Genomic DNA, 18,489 nt, shown 5'->3' on the forward strand with positions numbered 1-18,489 from the left:
CTTCTTAAAAAATTCATACTTTTGCATCTCAATCACAGAGTTTACATAGTATTATCTAGCTGAACTGTTTTAAATAACTAAGTTAGTTGTTTAAACAGTTTTAAATGGGGTGGGGTGCAGGGAAGGAAGGGGGAAAAAAGGAAGAGCTGATCCAAGGGCTCAATGGAAAATAAATGTATAGAAAAGAACAATGGGATTTTTGTACAAATATGTAGGATACAAATGATATATGGATTGTAACAAGAGTTGTAAGAGCCTCCGATAAGTTTTTTTTTTTAAGTTTAAAACTAAGTAGTTTATTGTTTCTGTTTTTTATTATTTGTTTGGTTTTCCAGTTTGTGAAGCACAGGAGTAGATGCATAGAGATAATCACTGAGGCAAGGATTTACAGGGGAGGCAGGAAGATAGGGAGGGTGATGGGGTTGGTGGAGCAAACAATGTATGTGGGAGGGGGGAGGGAGCGCTAGAACTGATTGTGATTGCACAACTCATTTTAAAAGCAATTTAACCATAAAAAAGAAAAAGAAAATGTTCTAAAATTGATTGGGGTTATGATTGTACAATTCTTCTTGATATGATTAAACTACTGAATTGCATGATATGTGGATTATGTGCCAATGAACCTATAAAATAAATAAATTAATAAATTAAACTAAACAGTTTAGTTTTAAACGACTCAAGTCACTGGGATAAAGCCTATTGAACAAATAGGTGGATTCAAACTGCAAACCTTTCAGTTCGCAGCAGATGCTGCTCTGCTTAGCCATTGCAGCATAGGATTCCTAGTAACCATCATTACTGCCGTTAGATGCCATCGGGTCCGTTCCAGTTCACAGTAACCCTACGCACAAAAGAATGACACATTCCTGTGCCATCTTCAAAACTGCTGTCATGTTTAAGCCTAGTGTTGCAGTCACACGTCAGTTCATCTTGTTGAGGATCTTCCTTTTTTTCACTGCCCCTCTCCTTTATCAAGCATGGTGTCCTTTCTCCAGGGACCTAACTCTCCTGATACCATGTCCAATGTACATGAGGTGTAGTCTTGCCGTCCTAAGAACTCCTTCCAAGATATATTTGTTTCTTCTGTGGCAGTCCATGGCACTTTCAATATTCTTTGCTAGCACCATTATTCAAATGTATCATTCTTATGTGGTCATCTTTATTCAATTTACTCAATGTCCCACTTTCATATACATATGAGGTAATTGAAAATACCATGGCTTGGGTCAGGGGCACCTTAGTCCTCAAAGTGAAATCTTTGCTTTCAACATTTTAAAAGATGTCTTGTGCAGATTTAACCAATGCAATGTGTCATTTGATCTCATGACTGCTGCTTCCATGAGCACTGATTATGGATCCAAGCAAGATAAAATTCTTGATAGCCCCAATCTAGTTTCTTTTATAATGATGTTACCTATTGGTACAGTTGTGAGGATTTGTGTTTTCTTTTCATTGAGTTGTAATCCATACTGAAAGCTGCAATCCTGATCCTCATCAGCAAGTGTTTCAAGTCATTCTCATTCAGCAAGCAAGACTGAATCATCTGCATATCACAAGTCATTAATAAGGCTTCCTTTGATCCTGATATCACATTCTTCATATAAACCAATTTCTCTGATTATTTGCTCAGCATACAGATTGAGTAATCATGGTGAGAAGATATAACTCTGTCACACACCTTCTTTGACTTTATTCCCTGGTTCTGTTTGTACAACTACACGTGCACAATTATATGGTCTGGAATTCTCATTCTTCTCTAAGCTACCCATAGGTTGTTTTGATCTACATAGTTGAATGCCTTAGCATATTCAATAAGACACAAGTAAACATATTTCTGATATTCTCTGCTTTCAGCCAAGATCTTCAGTAATGTCCTTGTTCCATGTCTTCTGAGTCCAGCTGACTCTCTGGAAACTCCCTGCTTCAACTTTTTGAATGATCTTCAGCAAAATTTTTCTTGCATGTGATATCAATGATATTGTTCTATAATTTGTGTATTCTGTTGGATCACCTTTCTTTAGAATACATACAAATATGGATCACTTCCAACTGGTTGTCCAGACAGCTGCCTTCCAAATTTCTTGGCATAGATGTATGAGTGCTTGCAGTGCTTCATCAGCTTGTTGAAGCATTTCAGTTTCCGTTGGTATTCCATCGATTCCTGGAGCCTTGTTTTCAGCTATGCCTTCAAAGCAGCCTGACCATCTTCCTTCAGTGCAATGGGTCCTTGATCATATGCTACTTCTTGAAATGGCTGACTGTTGACCAGTTCTTTATGTTAAAATATCAGGGGATATTTTTTCCAACTTCTTTGGATGTTTCCTGCATTGTTCAATAATCTGCTCATAGAATCTATCATTATTGCAACTCAAAACTTGAATTTAAAATATGCGGTTTATTCTTCCTTTGTAGTTTTCTAACTCAAAACCTTTGCAAATTTCATTATAATACTTTAATTTGCTTCTCAAGCTGCCCTTTGAAAATTTCTATTCAGTTCTTTTAGTTTATCATTTCTTCCATGTGCCTTAACTACCCTACAATTAAAAGAAACTTGCAAAATCTCTTCTGAAATACTTTCATCTTCTTTTTTTGTCTTGTTAATGACCTTTTGCTTTCTTCTCAAATGATGTTCCTGATGTCTTCCCGCAGCTCATCAGGAGTTCTGTCAATGCATCAAACCAGTTCTTGAGCTGTTCCCAAAATTTAGGTGGGATATACTCAAGGTCATATTTTGGCTTTCATGGACTTGTTTTCATTTTCTTCAGCTTCAACCTGACTGTACATATAAGCAATTGATCGTCTGTTCCGTCAGTCCCAGGCCTGACTTTAGCTGTTGATATTGATCTTCTCGACTGTCTTTTCTCAAAAATGTAATCAATTTGATTTCTGTGTGTTCCATCTGAAGAAATCTACATGTGCAATCACAGTTTGTGTTGTTGAACAAAGATATTTGCGATGAATAAATAATCTGTCTTGCAAAATTCTATCATGTGATCTTCATCTTTTATATTTTCATCACCAAGAAGGTATTTTCCGATTATTATTCCTTCCTTGTAGTGCTGGTGAGGCGCGGAGCTTGGGTGTGTGGGTCAAGAGGGCCCTGTTGTTGCAGGGGATGGAGGGTAGGTGGCAGGTTATGAGCTCTGTGGCAGTCAGGGCTGCCAGGCAATGGTAGGGACAGGAGATACTGGTGAGTTCCCAAAGAAAGGAATATGGTTGGACTGGGTGTGGTCTCCTCTGTACCAGCCTTCAGAGCCAAAAAGGGATACAGATAAATTTACAATAAAAGTAGAATGTAAAAGCTGATCATCAAAAGGCTCCTGGTTTGGTGAAGGGCTGTGATCTCTTTGGTTCCAACGGAACAAGGGTTCATCCACCAGGTGTAGGAAAGGGAGGCGGGCAGGGAAGGAAGGAGCACCCAGGGAAAGGGGGTGAAGGGAAACTGGGTATCTAATAAAGTGGAAAATTGTGTTACTTGGACTGTGAGGAAGTCTGTTCCAGGCTTCCCACACAGTCTGTCTTCCACATAGGAGACCCAGGGTCCAGCGAACTGAGTGAGGGACTTGGCTGGGTGAGCTGGGACAGAGCTTGTGATCAGTTTCTGGCAGAGGAGGGGTGGGGGGGTGGGGGGGGGCAGAACACTCCAAAGCAGCACCAGCTGCAGCAATGGTGGGAGGAGGCAGTCAGAAAGGGAGTCTGGGTTGCTGAACTCTGACTTTACCCCGAAAGGAAAAGAGGGGAAAACAAACAAGCAAAAACAAAGTGCACTTAGCATTCTGGTCATGCACCCAGGTTCAAGAAGCATGGCCCCTTTTCCTTCTGGTTACTCTGGGATTTTCACAGAAAGGATTCTATGTGGCGACTATTACCAGAACTCTCCATTTCACTTTTGAGGACTTCCAATTTTCCTAGATTCATACTTCGTACATTCCAAGTTCCAATTGTTAATGTTTTCAGCTGTTTCTTCTCATTTTGAGTCATGCCCCTTCAGCAAATGAAAGTGCCAATGACTTTTTTACACCCACATCATTACGATCAACTCTACTTTGAGAAGGTATGTAATTCTTCCTCCCTCCTTTTGAGTGCCTTCTGGCCTGAAAGACTGATCTTCCAGCACTGTATCTGACAATCTACCATTCACGAATATCTGACAATGTTCTGCTATTCATAAGGTTTCTCATAGCTAATTCATCTGAATTGGACTGCCTATTCCCTCTTCGTAGTCTCTTCTCACTCTGGAAGGTCGCTGAAACCTGTTCACTGGGTTGACCCTGCTGGAGCAATACACAAGCTAACAGTAGGCAAACTGACAGACAAGTGGTGAACTAATCACCAGAGAAGTCCTATATTTATGCTCAATACAGGATTTATAAATTACAGGAAAAACAGTAACTTGGTATACGTCTGTACCTCCATATTTTCTCTCAAAATGGGAAGAACTCTACATTTCCAAATACTGAAATATCTTCTAATATTGAACATAGCATAATATGTTTTGAACTTCACTCACAACTGATTTTACTCCTAGTTCTCCTGGTTTTAATAGTCCATAGAGTTTTAAATGATAGTATCGCAAACATTCTACATAACTGTATTATTGGTAAAAATACGTTTTGCTGTGATTGAAGTGCAAGATATCAGTGGCCTAAACAAGAGAGGAGCCGATTTCTCTCTCATGTATAGGTAATAGTTCTAGAACAGGTGTCTAGGCTGTATGGTGGCTAGTGATACCTTCTAAAGTATCTTATGATTGAAAAGAGTTATCTAATAAAAGATCAGCAAATTTCATTTCTAAAGGGTTACAGCGTCTGAGACTTTTTTTGACTTTTCACATCAGGAAGTTTGAAGGTAGAAGAAACAAGAACTTATCTTTTGCCTCATAAACTTCAATATATTCTCCCACTTAGAATCCACATAATCTTTTTTTTTTAATTGTGAATTAGATGAAAGTTTACAGAGTAGATCATTGTTTGTTTGTTTTTTAAATCATTTTATTGGTGGCTGTACAACTCTTATCATAATCCATCCATCCATCCATTGTGTCAAGCACAATTGTATATTTGTTGTCATCATCATTCTCAAAACATTTGCTTTCTACTTGAGCCCTTGGTATCAGTTCCTCATTTTTTCCCTCTCCCTCCCCACAGTTCATTGTTTTTACATTCAATAGTTTATACTCATTTGTTTCAACTCATCCTCAATATACTAACACTTCCTCCCCCATGTTATCTGCTTTCATCCCTCCTTTCCTAACCTGCTGTACTTTGTCCTTAGGTAAATGTTGACCTTTTCATCTTAAATGGTTGATTACCCTAACACAGGAGTGATTTCATCTCCAAAGCTGAAGGATGACTCATGAAGATGGCCTGTAGGGCTTACCAAAGTCTCTCCAACCAGCAGCGCTGGTCTCCCAGGATCTGGGGTTTTATTCCACATTTGTCTCCATCCAGGACCTTATAATGTAATATTACACAGAGTATTTGCTAGTTGCTGGGCACCATTTTGTTATGGTCTCATGATTGTAGGCTGATGTTTTCATAGGCATTTATGAGTGTTAAAATTCTGACTGTTCATACAGATTATGTATGTTTCTCACTTCTAAAAATTCTTGCTTTATCCCCCAAATTTCTTTACTAAATCTACTCTATCTTACAGTGATCTTCACAAGGGATAAATGAGGTATTCAATTTCAATACGAAGAAAATATAGTTACATGTTCTTTCAAAAAAATTTTATATTTTGGTATAATTTGTCTAACAAATATGTTTGAATATTTGTGATGTCTAACTTTTTCAAGATCTTTAGTTGGTTTTATATAAAATAGGTATATATAATCAAAGCAATGGGAATCATGAAGCCACTTTAAGATTATAAGTTAATATGCATTGCAATGTTCAAGTTTATATGACATATATATGTTAACTTTATACGACATATATATGCTATTATATGACATATATATGCTATTATACAATTTGTGCTCCGAATCCATATTACTAATATGTTCTACTGTTAATTTAAAGACATTTAATTATTCAAATTATTTTCTATGTCTTTACAGAATTACATTTCTTTACCTTCAAATTGAGGCTGGCCTGTGGCTGCAACTGCAGGGTAAGAGAAGCATCACACACCACACAGATGGGTGTGTTCATGGGCACCATGCTTCCACATGCTACACATAATCCCATCTGTACACACAAAAAGAAGTCAGATTAGTTTTCAGATGCAAACTGAAGATATAAGTAGCTTAGAAGATAATATTTGTTTTATAACATTTAAAATAATTTCACTTATTCTAATTTTATTCCTATTGAGTAAAAAAGGTTTATTGTAGAAGAGATATAAGAAATACATAATAACGGGAACCGATTACAAGAATCTATGTATAACCTCCTCCCTGGGGGATGGACAACAGAGAAGTGGGTGAGGGGAGATGTCAAACAGTGTAAGATATGATGAAATAATGTGAATTTATGAATTATGAAGAGTTCATGGGAGGGGAGTGAGGGGGGAAAATGAGGAGCTGATATTAAGGGTTTTCAAGTAGAAGGAAAATTTTTTTGAGAATAATGATGGCAACAAATTTACAAATGTGCTTGACACAATGGATGTATATATGGATTGTGATAAAAATCGTACGAGACCCCAATAAAATGATTTTTAAAAAGAAATGCATAATATCTCTACATAATATTAATGTACAGCTGTGGGAAACTGAGGACCTAGGATTGTATGTGGCCTGCCCCCAGCATATGCCAAGCCTCTGTGGTCCAAAATATGGGGAAAGTACTACAATGAACATATTCTAGGAAGGATGTTTCTCCACACCACATCTACCCCCCAGAAATGCTAATATAAAGCTGTCTCCTACAGATGCCTGGCTCCTCACATACACAGCTTTGCTCTTGCATATCTGGTACTCTCTCTGAGGTATTCTCCTTAAGGGTTTGGGACATTCAAGATGAACACATTGCCCATTTTAATGTGTATGTATAACAAGAAGATTGCAGGCCTCAAGTACTATAAAACCCTATTGCTGAATACACTCTGGACTCTTATCTGCTTTCTTGCTTCTCCCGGTCCTCCCTCCCCACCCTCCTCCCTTTTTGTCTTCTTTGTCTTCTATAATTGTGCAAGTCACTCCTCAGGACCATTTATCTGTGGGGCTGATTCCCACATACTGCATGATGGAGCTAAGAGCTTTAACAAATCCTGTCAAAAAACAATTAACAATGATGAGTACAAGAAATAAAAGAAAATGTCCTAAAATTGATTGTGATGATGACTGCACAATTCTTTTTAATAATATTGAAATATTGAATTGTATGATATATGAATTATATGTCAATAAAACTGCTTTTTAAAGCAGTTAAAAATTAGATATGACTGTCAAAGAACAATCATTTAAGCACTCTAAAAACTGACCAAAGGAATTCAATGAAAGTTTCTGCACACTACTAAATTTTACATAAGCACACCATGAGTCTCTGTGGTTATTGCCTAGCCCCGCTTGATCTACATGGTAGTTGCTCCAGGGGAGGGCCAGACTGTGCAAACCAGAAGCATGGTGACTAAAGATATGCAGGGCTCACTTGATTTGGAGGAAGCAGGAACAGTGGTTCTGTTAGCTTGAGACTGTAGTACTGTAGTTTAGGTAACTAATGGATGGGCAAATAAGGCAGGAATTGAAGACAGTGTTCTAGAAGGAAGCCAACTATCTCAAAAACTCATTGCCATTGAATAGAGTCTGACTTACATGGACCTATAGGACAGCGCAGAAATGACCATGTGGGTTTCTGAGACTGGAACTTTTTTTTTTAATTGTTTTATTGGGAGTACTTACAGATAGCATAATATCCCACTGTTCACTCACATCAAGCAATATTATACAATTGCTACCACAATCAGTTTCAAAACATATTCTTTCATCTTGAACTCCTTGATTTCAGCTCCCCTCTGTCCCCTCCCTCCCCTACCATACTCTCTAGGAACCCTATTCTTTTTTAAATATATATAATAGTTTGTTGTTTTTACTTGGGGGGGGGCATCTATTCACAATTGTATGTATCCATTCACATACAATTCTGTTGTTTAATCCTATGGAGTGGAATTATACAGTCTTCAGTGCTATCAGCTCCCCATCCCCCGTTTCCTGCCCACCCTCTCTTCCCATACCCTCAGGGAACCATTACTCCTGTTACTGTTTCTGAAGGGTTATCTATCTTGACTTTCATGTACCAAATGATCTTAAATATAGAGGAACACATGCAAATTTGTTTAATGATGTAAACAAAAGTCAAAATAGTAAGGGCAGGAAATATTAGAGAACTATAGGACAGTTATGTGGTTCATCAGTGCCATACTGCACCCGGGATTTACCATCCCTTCTGTGCAGCCCTTCTGAGAGGGACTGCCCAATTATCTTACAGGTGGGTTTTGGGTCTCTACTACATCCACGCCCCTTCACATCAATTTGGTTGCTTGTTTTTGAACTTCTGATACCTTTCTCCATTGATACCTCATGATCACACAGGTTGGTGTGCATCTTCCATGTGGGCTTTGGTGCTTGCTTGCCTGCTAGATACCTGCTTGTTTAACTACAGATGCTATATCTTTTAATAGCCAGGCACCATCACCTTTCTTCACATTTGCTTATGCACCCATTGTGTCTTCAGCATGTCAGGAAGGTGAGTATCATACAGAGCTGCATTATTAGAACAAACTGTTCTTGTACTGAGGTAAGATTTAAGTACAGGCCCAAAGTTCATCTGCTTTCTTGCTTCGTGTATTTGCATATATATATATATATATATATATATATATATATATACACACACAGTGAACCCTCGCCACTTCGCGCTTCGACTTCCGCGGCTTCACTCTATCGCGGTTTTTGCGTAACAGCGCATGTTCTGTCATTACTGCCACTGATTGGCTCATACTGTACACGCTTCTGTCTGCATCGCTATGTATCGGAGCTACGTGTCATGCATTTTTGCTTTTGTACAGTGTACTGTAATTGTTTGCGATTTTTAAGAAATTTTATCTAAGCCCTATGATGGCTCCTAAACGAGCTGCTTTTTCTAAGCCTTCTGACAAAAATAAGTGCCAGAGGAAGATGCTCACCATGCAGGAAAAGGTAAAACTTTGGGATATCGCAAAGATGGCAAGAAAATCGTGGAGGTTGCACGCCATTTCGACTTGAATGAGTCTTCCGTTCGCTCCATCCATTGTACTTCATAATATAATAAATAATAAATGATAATTGTAATGTCCAAAATGTTTTACTGCATTTTCCCTTTTTCGTTTAATAAATTGGGTAATACGAGTGTAATGGTGACTAAAGGGTGTTTTTTCATGTCCTCTATGCTCTAACTACGAAAATATTTGATTTACAAATAAGGAATCCTACTTCGCGGAATTTCATTTATCACAGTAGGGTCTAGAACCGATTAACCGCGATAAACGAGGGTTCACTGTATATATACCTATATAAAGAAATACACACATATATATATAGATAGATGTAGATGTTTTCTTCTTTCCTCTTTTCTTTTTCCTCCCCACTATTACATTTACCCATCGTTCACCTCTCAGTAATTCCTTTGAGATAAAATTCAATTGATCAAACACTACCAGAAAAGCTACACTCTCAACATCAATTTTAGAACAATTGTTTCCCTTTACCCATCATTGGTGGCTCCCTGCTCATCTTCCCCACCCTCTCATGGCCCCCAGGAACCTCTGGACCAGTCGTTGTCTCCATAAGATTGCCTATCCTGGCTATCTCGTATAGGAAAACACACACACAAAAAATACATAGTCACAGTCTCACAAGGATCCTGGCATAGAGCAGATGGTATCTCTCTGTTAAATAGAGAGAAGGACATGTTAAAAACCAACAGTCCAGTCCCCCTTTCTTCCAGAGCTGCATATCCTGGGTCCCGCTTACCTAACAACTCACACAACTTTTAGTCTTCAGCGTTCCTGTCTGAAAGGTGATCATCCTAAACATCCCCATTGCTATTCCTGCAGTCTAGTGCCCCACTCCTGCCCAGTTATGCCTTTAGACATTCAGTGTGACTCTCTTGTGAGTAATTCGCAACCAGTTCAGATGGGGTGCCAAGTGCTGTGTCCCTCCACCTCAACCCCTGCCTGAGTCAAAGTCTACCATCGGGATATTTAGGGAGCTTTGCGGCTTTGCTCTAATCACTAGTCTGTTGCACTTCCCTCTTGATTTGCCCCCCTGTATGCAAGTCAGACTAGCCGCTCTCCCCGAGCTATATCTTCAGGGTTGTCCTCCAGGGAGAGGACAGCATGAGACTGTAACTCTTTACAGGAGCAGAAAGCCTCATCTTTCACCTTTGAAGCAGCTGGTGGCTAAAACTGCTGAATTTCTGGTTATCAACCCAACTCGTAACCCACTACACCACATGGGCTCCTCTAAGTCCGCTAGAGAGGACAGGAGGCTTCCTCTGTTCCAAGCACTGTGCTGGATGTGTATTCAGGCCTAATCAATCCAGGTGGCAGAGCCAGGAAGCAGCTTAATCCCAGCCCCACTGTCCTGTATTTCTGTAAGGAGGCCAGCGGCCAGCACCAGATAAATCTCTGGGCAGGCACGGGAGCCGGAAAACACCCATGTTGTCCCCTCCCCTTGGCTCAGTAGCCCCTTGGGTACAGCCCACATATGTCGTCAGCCTACCCAGGGACTACAGACTCAAAGCAGGAGAGATAAGGGGTGGAGGGACCCCAGCATTCAAGCCCAGACAGACCTAGGTAACAAAACCATCACTTTGGCCAGAGGGGTCTGACCCAGAAGACACCTCACAAGGTGCTTCCTTCCCCCAGTACCAGAGGCTCAGCCATGCTAGAGTGAATGACCTGTGGGGAGAATTGGTGTCAGGCGGTAGCTGTTCCAGCTGCAGGGAGCAGCCTTCCATGGCTCCCTGACTGACCTCCCAACTCCAGGCATGCGAGCCACTGGTTCCTCATGAACATCCCAGAGAAGGCAGGCAGGTAGCCCCGCTGTGATCCCCACATAACTTTATGTGGGTATATTAATAACTAAAGATATTAACTGATATCTTTAGTTAATCAGAGACTGTGAACATGAGCATCAAAACTAGAGTAGACCCAAATCACCTACAGATCCCTGAATGACAAAGATTGCCCATGAAGAGACAAGATAACTCAGACTAAATTAATAGCTGGACTGAAATGAATACAAGTTGAAGGAGGTACCATGCTTGGCTGACATCCCTGTGAGGAGAAGCTACGTGAGCAGAGATGAAATAGCAGCCATGGCACCAGCAGAGACTATGAGACAGCAGCGGGCTTCCCAGCCCATAAAGGAAGTAAAGCTGAGTGCCATCGGGCAGGAAGCTAGCTTGCGGGAGGGGCGGGGTGTTTGCCCTTTGGGCATTTAGCAGCACCAAAGGAGCTTTGTAATACTTGCCCAAGTAGGCTAGATGTCTAGGGGCCACATGGCTGAGAAGCTGAGTACCAGAAGTGTCTGCCTGCAGAGCTGAGCAGAGGAGCTGTTAGAGACAAAATGACTGTGTCTTTCATGTGTTCTCATTTTGACTCGTTGTGACCTGTTCATTTCACCAATAAATTCTCTCAACTGTAAGCACAGTCTGTGAGTTCTGTGTGGCCATTATAATGGATACAGATTGTCCTGGGAGGGGTACTTGGTGTCAGAACAGGATAAAGGAGGAAGGTGGGGAAAGATGTGTCTGCTTGTGCCTCATAGGAATCATCCTTGGGCAGAGGCAGAGGTGGATTCTCCTTCTCCCTTGTGTAGGAGCATGCAAAAGAGATCAGACATAACTCCCATGCCATTTCCTCAGGGTTGTATAAACCAAGCAATATTCTAACAGGCCGCCCATCTGTTTAGCTCCTAGTTGTGGCAGTTATAGAATCTCCTGTCAACTTGAGAAGGGGTGGTGTCTAGCTTGTCAATCAGGTCTCAGCTTGATGACCTCATTTGGAAGTGCAAAGGAGATAAAATAGTTCACTGGAGGCCAGATACAGTCAAGGTTCATCTTCCTGGTGACAAGGTACATAGAGCTGAGCTGATAGAGCGAGAGCCCTGGAGCTGGAAGAGCCACGTGGAGACCCACACCAGCGCTGATGCTTCCACCACCACTGGATCCACAAGACATTCCACCCACTGGCCTGTGATCTTCCTGCATTCTGCATCATTGCATGTGTTGCATGACTCTGAAGAGGAATTTACAGACTGGTATTGGATATATGGGCTAATATCCCACTTTAATGTACAATTGCTCTTTGATATAAAACTCTCATACACTCATAAGTGTCTATGAATTTGTTTCTCTAGTCAACCCAGACTAACACACTAGGAATATCATGATCAGATTCTGATTTAACAATACACCACTGGTGCCCTTTATGGTACAGGCATCCACCATGTCTTTGCAGTTAAATGCTGACACTTGACCCTGCTACTCTGGAATTTCATTAGCCCCAATGAAATCAGAAAGTCCATTTTAGTAGCAGCATCCCCTCTTTCTGACCTACAAAGGAACTTGTCACAGAATTTTCAGAGGATGCAGGTAGTCCTCTCACTAATTTATTTAACAATGCCTTAGTAAAATAAATGTTTCTGGGCCTTCTTATGGAATGTAATTGGAGCTAGTGGAGCAGGAGAAAATATATATATTGACTCTAACATTCTTAACTTCCTAAGTCTTTGGATTCCCACTTCCACATGATGCAGGGTAGTTCTGGTATTTAAATACCATTAAAACCACTATTTAGCCCACTAAGTTTTTGTCAACCAAGCAAAGTAACCTATCAGAGCCACTTCCTACTGCATTAGCTAATACATTAAATCCATAATCTCTAGATGGTGCACCCCTATCAATCCATTTTGTCCACTCAGTTATAGTTTGTGCTTCTTGGTTAAAATCTAATCCTTGATTAAACTATGTATTAGGAAAATATTACTCTTTATATTTTTTAACAGTTCTTTTAAATCATTTTATTGGGGGCTTATACAACTCTTACCACAATCCATACATACATCCATGGTGTCAAGCACATTAATACATTTGTTCCCATCATTCTCAAAACATTTACTTTCTACTTGAGCCCTTGGTATCATCTCATTTTTCCCCTCCCTCCCCGCACCCCCTGCTCACAAATCCTTAATAATTTATACATTATTATTATTTCTTCATGTCTTACACTGTCCGACGTCTCCCTTCACCCACTTTTCTGTTGTCCATCCCCTAGGGAGGGGGTTATATGTAGATCCTTGTCATTGGTTCCCCCTTTTTACCCCACCTTCCCCTTCCCCTCCTGGTATCACCACTCTCATTATTAGTCCTGAGGGGCTTATCTTTCCTGGATTCCCTATGTTTCCAGCTCTGATCTGTACCAGTGTACATCCTCTGCTCTAGCCAGATTTGTAAGGTAGAACTGGGATCATGATAGTGTTGGGGGAGGAAGCATTAAAGAACTAGAGGAAAGTTGTATGTTTCATTGTTGCTATACTGCACCCTGACTGGCTAATCTCCTCCACGCGACCTTTCTGTAAGAGGATGTCCAGTTGCCTACAGATGGGCTTTGGGTCTCCACTCCACACTTCCCCTCATTCACAATGATATGATTTTTTGTTCTTTGAAGCCTGATACCTGATCCCATCGACACCTCGTGATCACACAGGCTGGTGCGCTTCTTCCATGTGGGCTTTGTTGCTTCTGAGCCAGATGGCCGCTTGTTTATCTTCAAGCCTTTAAGACCCCAAATGCTATATATTTTGATAGCCGGGCACCATCAGCTTTCTTCACCACATTTGCTTATGCACCCACTTTGTCTTCAGCGATCATGTTGGAAAGGTGGGCATCGTGGAATGCCAGTTTAATAAAACAAAGTGTTCTTGCATTGAGGGAATACTTGAGTAGAGGTCCAATGTCCACCTGCTACCTTAATACTAAACGTACAAATATATGCACATAGATCAATTTCCCCATCATCATATATAAATATATTTACATATGTACATGCCTCTATTTATAAATGCACTTTGCCTCCTAGTTCTTTCCTCTATTTTCTTTTATTTTCCTCTTGTCCCACTATCATGTTCAGCCTTCATTTGGGTTTCAGTAATTCCTTTTAGTTACATTGCCCTTGATCAAGCCCTACCAGGCCCCCTACACCCTCCTTGCCATCAATTTTTGATCACTTGTTGTTCCCAATTTTTAACAGTTTTATTGACATATAATTCACATATTGTATTATTCAATGGATTAAACATATTAAAAAGAGTTGTGCAATCATCACCACAACCAATTTTAGGACATTTTCTTGTTTTTCATATTGATTATTAGCTCCCCACTTCCCCCCAACCTCCCCTGCTAGAATGCAAAGAAACTATTAATTCAGTTACTGTCTCTATAGATTTACCTATCTTGGATATTATATAAAGAAAGACATACAAAAACAACAACAACCAACAATGAGAAAATGAAGCAATGAAAAATCTCAACTGAAAAAAAAGTTGGAAATACTAAAACTAGAACTAATTCAACATGGGTCAGAAGGTAGATCAAATGACAAGGTGTTTGAGTTTAACCTCACTACACCTGCATTAATCCATTTTCTAATGCATTCTGTCTGATAGCAAGTCTATTCACATCCCTGACTGATGGTCAGAGGGGCGTCTACAGAGGCTTAATCCTGTAAATGGATTTGGGGCTTTCATTGCCATCCACAGCCTTCTGGAAACCAGGTGCTCAGCATTTAAGCTTTATTACTGTTCCCTCCTCCCATCTTAGATTTTATTATTTACAACCCTTATATGACACAGGATAGTGTGCTTCTTCTATGTGAACTTAGCTGACACCTTATTTAGATGGTTGATTGTTTTAAGGCAAACTTTTTAAGACAATCCCCCTACCCCCAAGCCCTATTCTTTCTGATAGTCAGGCACCATATGATTTCTTCACAACACTACGCTACACCACCCATATCGTCAGTGATCTCTTCATAAGGCCAAGAATCTATTACTCTTTTTTTGACACTCAAGTTATCTCTTCCTTGATTATTTTGTACACCTGTCCTCACAGAGCAGTGGTTCTCAACCTTCCTAATGCTAAGACTCTTTAATACAACTCCTCATGTTGTGGTGACCCCTCAACCATAAAGCTATTTTCGTTGGTACTTCATAACTGTAATTTTGCTACTGTTATGAATCAGGCGACCCCTGTGAAAGGGTTGTTTGACCTCCAAAGGGGTCATGACCCACAGGTTGAGAACCGCTGTCCTAGAGCATGCTGGGACTAAACCCTAATTATGCAAAAGATATGGTGGATCTTGAGGAGAATGAGCCTTTCTTTCAAAGGATGTCCCCCAAGTGAAGTTATCACAATGAATTCAAGAAAAATACTAGTATCCTCATACAAGAGGGAAAGCTACTTCCACTGGCAAAGTGGGATCAAATGACATAAGTTTGAGATTGTCAATTTCAACTGGGCCCAGACAGATATCTCCATTCCAAGTTTCAGGAGCCTATTATATTCCAATTAATGTTCTAACTTTTACATAAGAAACTTGGCTATAACGAACATTTAGGATGGATGTATGGAGTGTGATAAGAGTTGTACAGGCTCCCAATAAAAGAAAAAAAAGAAAACTTAGCTATGTAAATCATTAACTAATATAACTGAATTCTGGGTCTGCTTTTCAGTAATATAACACTGGAGCTACAACAACCAGACTCTTTTCTGGATGTTATGAAAGCTCTCAGACATGACTTAAAGCTCCCGAATTTGTAATTTTCAAAATTGAAGTCTTCCAGGGTAGCCAATACATCCCACACCACAGCCCTTATTAGTCATCGTGACAGCCAAGTGGTCAAGCAGAAGTAGCTGCGTGGCCGCGGTTCAGCTGGCACTTCATCACAACCATGCACAGGCCATAATTGCATTAATTATGCTGTCACTTCATGCCAACTTGCATCACACTTCCCATTGGCAAAGAGCTCAGTACTGCTCCTGATCAAAACACAAGACCAAACTGCTTTCAAAAGCCCATCTATTTCCTAGGACCACTCCTGATATCAATTCTGTATCAGCCAGAGTCCAGTCAGGAGAAAAAAAAAAATCACACAGTAATTTGAACCATAGAGGTTTAATATAAATAATTACTAACTAGTAAAATGGAGCCCTGGTGAAAGGTTTTCTGCAGAAGAAAGACTGGGTTTTCTACTCTTGTAAACAGTGACGGTCTCAGAAACTCACAGGGGTCGCTATGGGTCAGCATTGACTCAATGGCAGTGAGAGTGAAAGGGCTTTCAACGTTAAGATCATGCAAATGCTAAAGAACCCTGGACTACTAAATATGGGGAGGAGCCACTACCGCTATGGCTGAAACAGAGTACTGAAGAAAGATCAAATTTGGAAGAAGCATGGTATGGTCCAAGGGTTGTAAATAATAAAACCTAAATCCAGAGGAGGAAATGGTATTAGAGCTTAAATTCTGAACATTTAAGTTTGCTGAAAGTTATGGATGGCAGTAGAAGTCCAAAATACATTTGCAAGGTCCCCCCATGGATTACGCCTCCAGTGAATTCCCTCTGACCATGGACCAGGGATGTGAATAGCTGTGCTACCAAACAGAGTGCACTGGAAAGTGCACTATTGTAGATGTCCTTAGGTCAAAATGTAACACCTTATCATTTAACCTCTGTTTCGACCCATTTGAAATTTATTTCAGTTTTAATATTTTCAACTTTCTTTTCCATTGTTTTCCTCTGCTTTATTTTTTGTTGAAGTTTTTGCTGTTTGTTTTTGTTTTGTATGTTTTTCTGTATATGAAAACTAAGATAGGCCAATCTAAACAGATAAATTTCCAAGGGGCACAGCAAGGGAAGTTGGGGAAAAATAGAGTTAACTCAACGATTAAAGAAAGGAGAAAATGCAAAAATAAAGAAAGGAGAAAATGCTCTGAATTTTTTGTGTATGATGATGATTGTATAACTCTTCTTAATATGACTGAACTATTGAATTGTATTACATATGAACTATATGCCAATGAAACTTTTTTTGTAATTGGAAGAGGTATTTCTTTCCCCAGGAATGAAATTCCAACTTAATGGGTTGAGTGTGACTTTAATTCATTGGTTGGTGAAACAGTTCACTGAGGTGACACAAGATGAGGCTGGAAAGCAAAAAGATGTCACTAAAACATTGTCATCAAGTCAATCTGACCAACCTGGACCCAATAGGAGAGCACAGAGCTTCCTCAGAGGGTTTCCAAGGCTGTAAATCTTTGTACACAGAGACTGCGGCATCTTTCTCCCACACAGCAGCTCTGGGTTCAAATCACTAACCTTCTTGTTAGCAGATGCACGTTTAACCACTGCACTAACAGGACTCCTAGTAGCCAATGAAAACTGTCAGGGAATCTCCCTCTGGGAAGTTAGAAGAACTTAGGTAAGAAGCTATCTGGGAGTAAGCTACTGAAACTTACTATGAAACTCCTCCCTCAGGTGCCTAAGATACCATGTGGGAAGGTGGTTGGGGCACCAGGGAACCTGAGAAGGTGCGTGTGAAAATGGTGCTAAAACCCACTGGGGTTCAGTGCCACTGAGCGTCCTGCAGGCTAATGGAGTACCACAGGGGTGAAAGCATGCCAGAACCCATACCCACACAGTGTTTCTCCAGCAGTAACGCTAGGGATAAAAAAAATAACATCAAGTCTGCTGGCAAATGAGAAATGTTTAAAGGGTTCATTCAGCTCTAGTTATCCCAAGACAGAGCAACCAGGAGTGGATTTAAAGATACAACACTCTGCATCTCTCTAAGAAAACTGAGTGTATTGAGTGTAGGAGTAGGATCTCATCCATCTGAATCCCAGTGATCCAGCCAAGAACAGGACACAGTAAGAATTCAATAAATGAGTTTAAATTTTAAAAGCTGTTTATATGTCATAGCATACTGGTATAAGTAAACATAATTATGAGGTCAATAGAGGTATTTTTAAATAGTTGTCATTTTAAATATTTATAACCTACAACCTTTTTTACTGTGAAAACAAAAAAGTTCTAAAAATCTTTTTTGAAGGCAAGTAGAAATTATCGTCGACACTGTTGTTCGTTGCTGTTAAATTTCTTCTGATTCATGATGTATGCAGAGAACTGCCCCACAGGGCTCTCAAGGGTGTGACCTTTCAAAAGCAGATTGCCAGGCCTGTCTTCCAAGGTTCCTCTGGGTGCATTCAAGCAGCCAATCTGTTGGCCAGTAGTTGAGTACTTAACTATTTGCATCAGCTAGCCATCTTAACTTTGACACTACACCAGTGAAGATAAGCAGGAAAAATTCAAACCAATGGGACATATTAATATTTTATTTTCTGCAGTATCTTCTTCAAAGAGTTCAAAATATGTCATAGAAGCAAACAAAATTAACTTTCTTAGCAATACTGAGCAATAAACTGAAGATAAGAATATCCTTTTAG

At 40.1% G+C, this 18,489-nt stretch overlaps 1 protein-coding gene across 1 annotated transcript in view; it reads right to left on the reverse strand.

Moving 5' to 3' along the window:
- DZANK1 (double zinc ribbon and ankyrin repeat domains 1) overlaps nt 1-18,489 on the reverse strand; it is a 98,297-nt gene that overhangs the window by 44,751 nt on the left and 35,057 nt on the right. The window contains exon 9 of the mRNA XM_045295174.1: nt 6,078-6,191. Within this exon, the coding sequence (XP_045151109.1) occupies nt 6,078-6,191 (114 nt within the window). The remainder of the gene's footprint in view (nt 1-6,077; nt 6,192-18,489) is intronic.

Source organism: Echinops telfairi, unplaced genomic scaffold (assembly GCF_000313985.2).
Source record: "Echinops telfairi isolate 266 unplaced genomic scaffold, ASM31398v2 ScPeMD7_5592;HRSCAF=6446, whole genome shotgun sequence".
Lineage (NCBI taxonomy): Eukaryota > Metazoa > Chordata > Mammalia > Afrosoricida > Tenrecidae > Echinops > Echinops telfairi.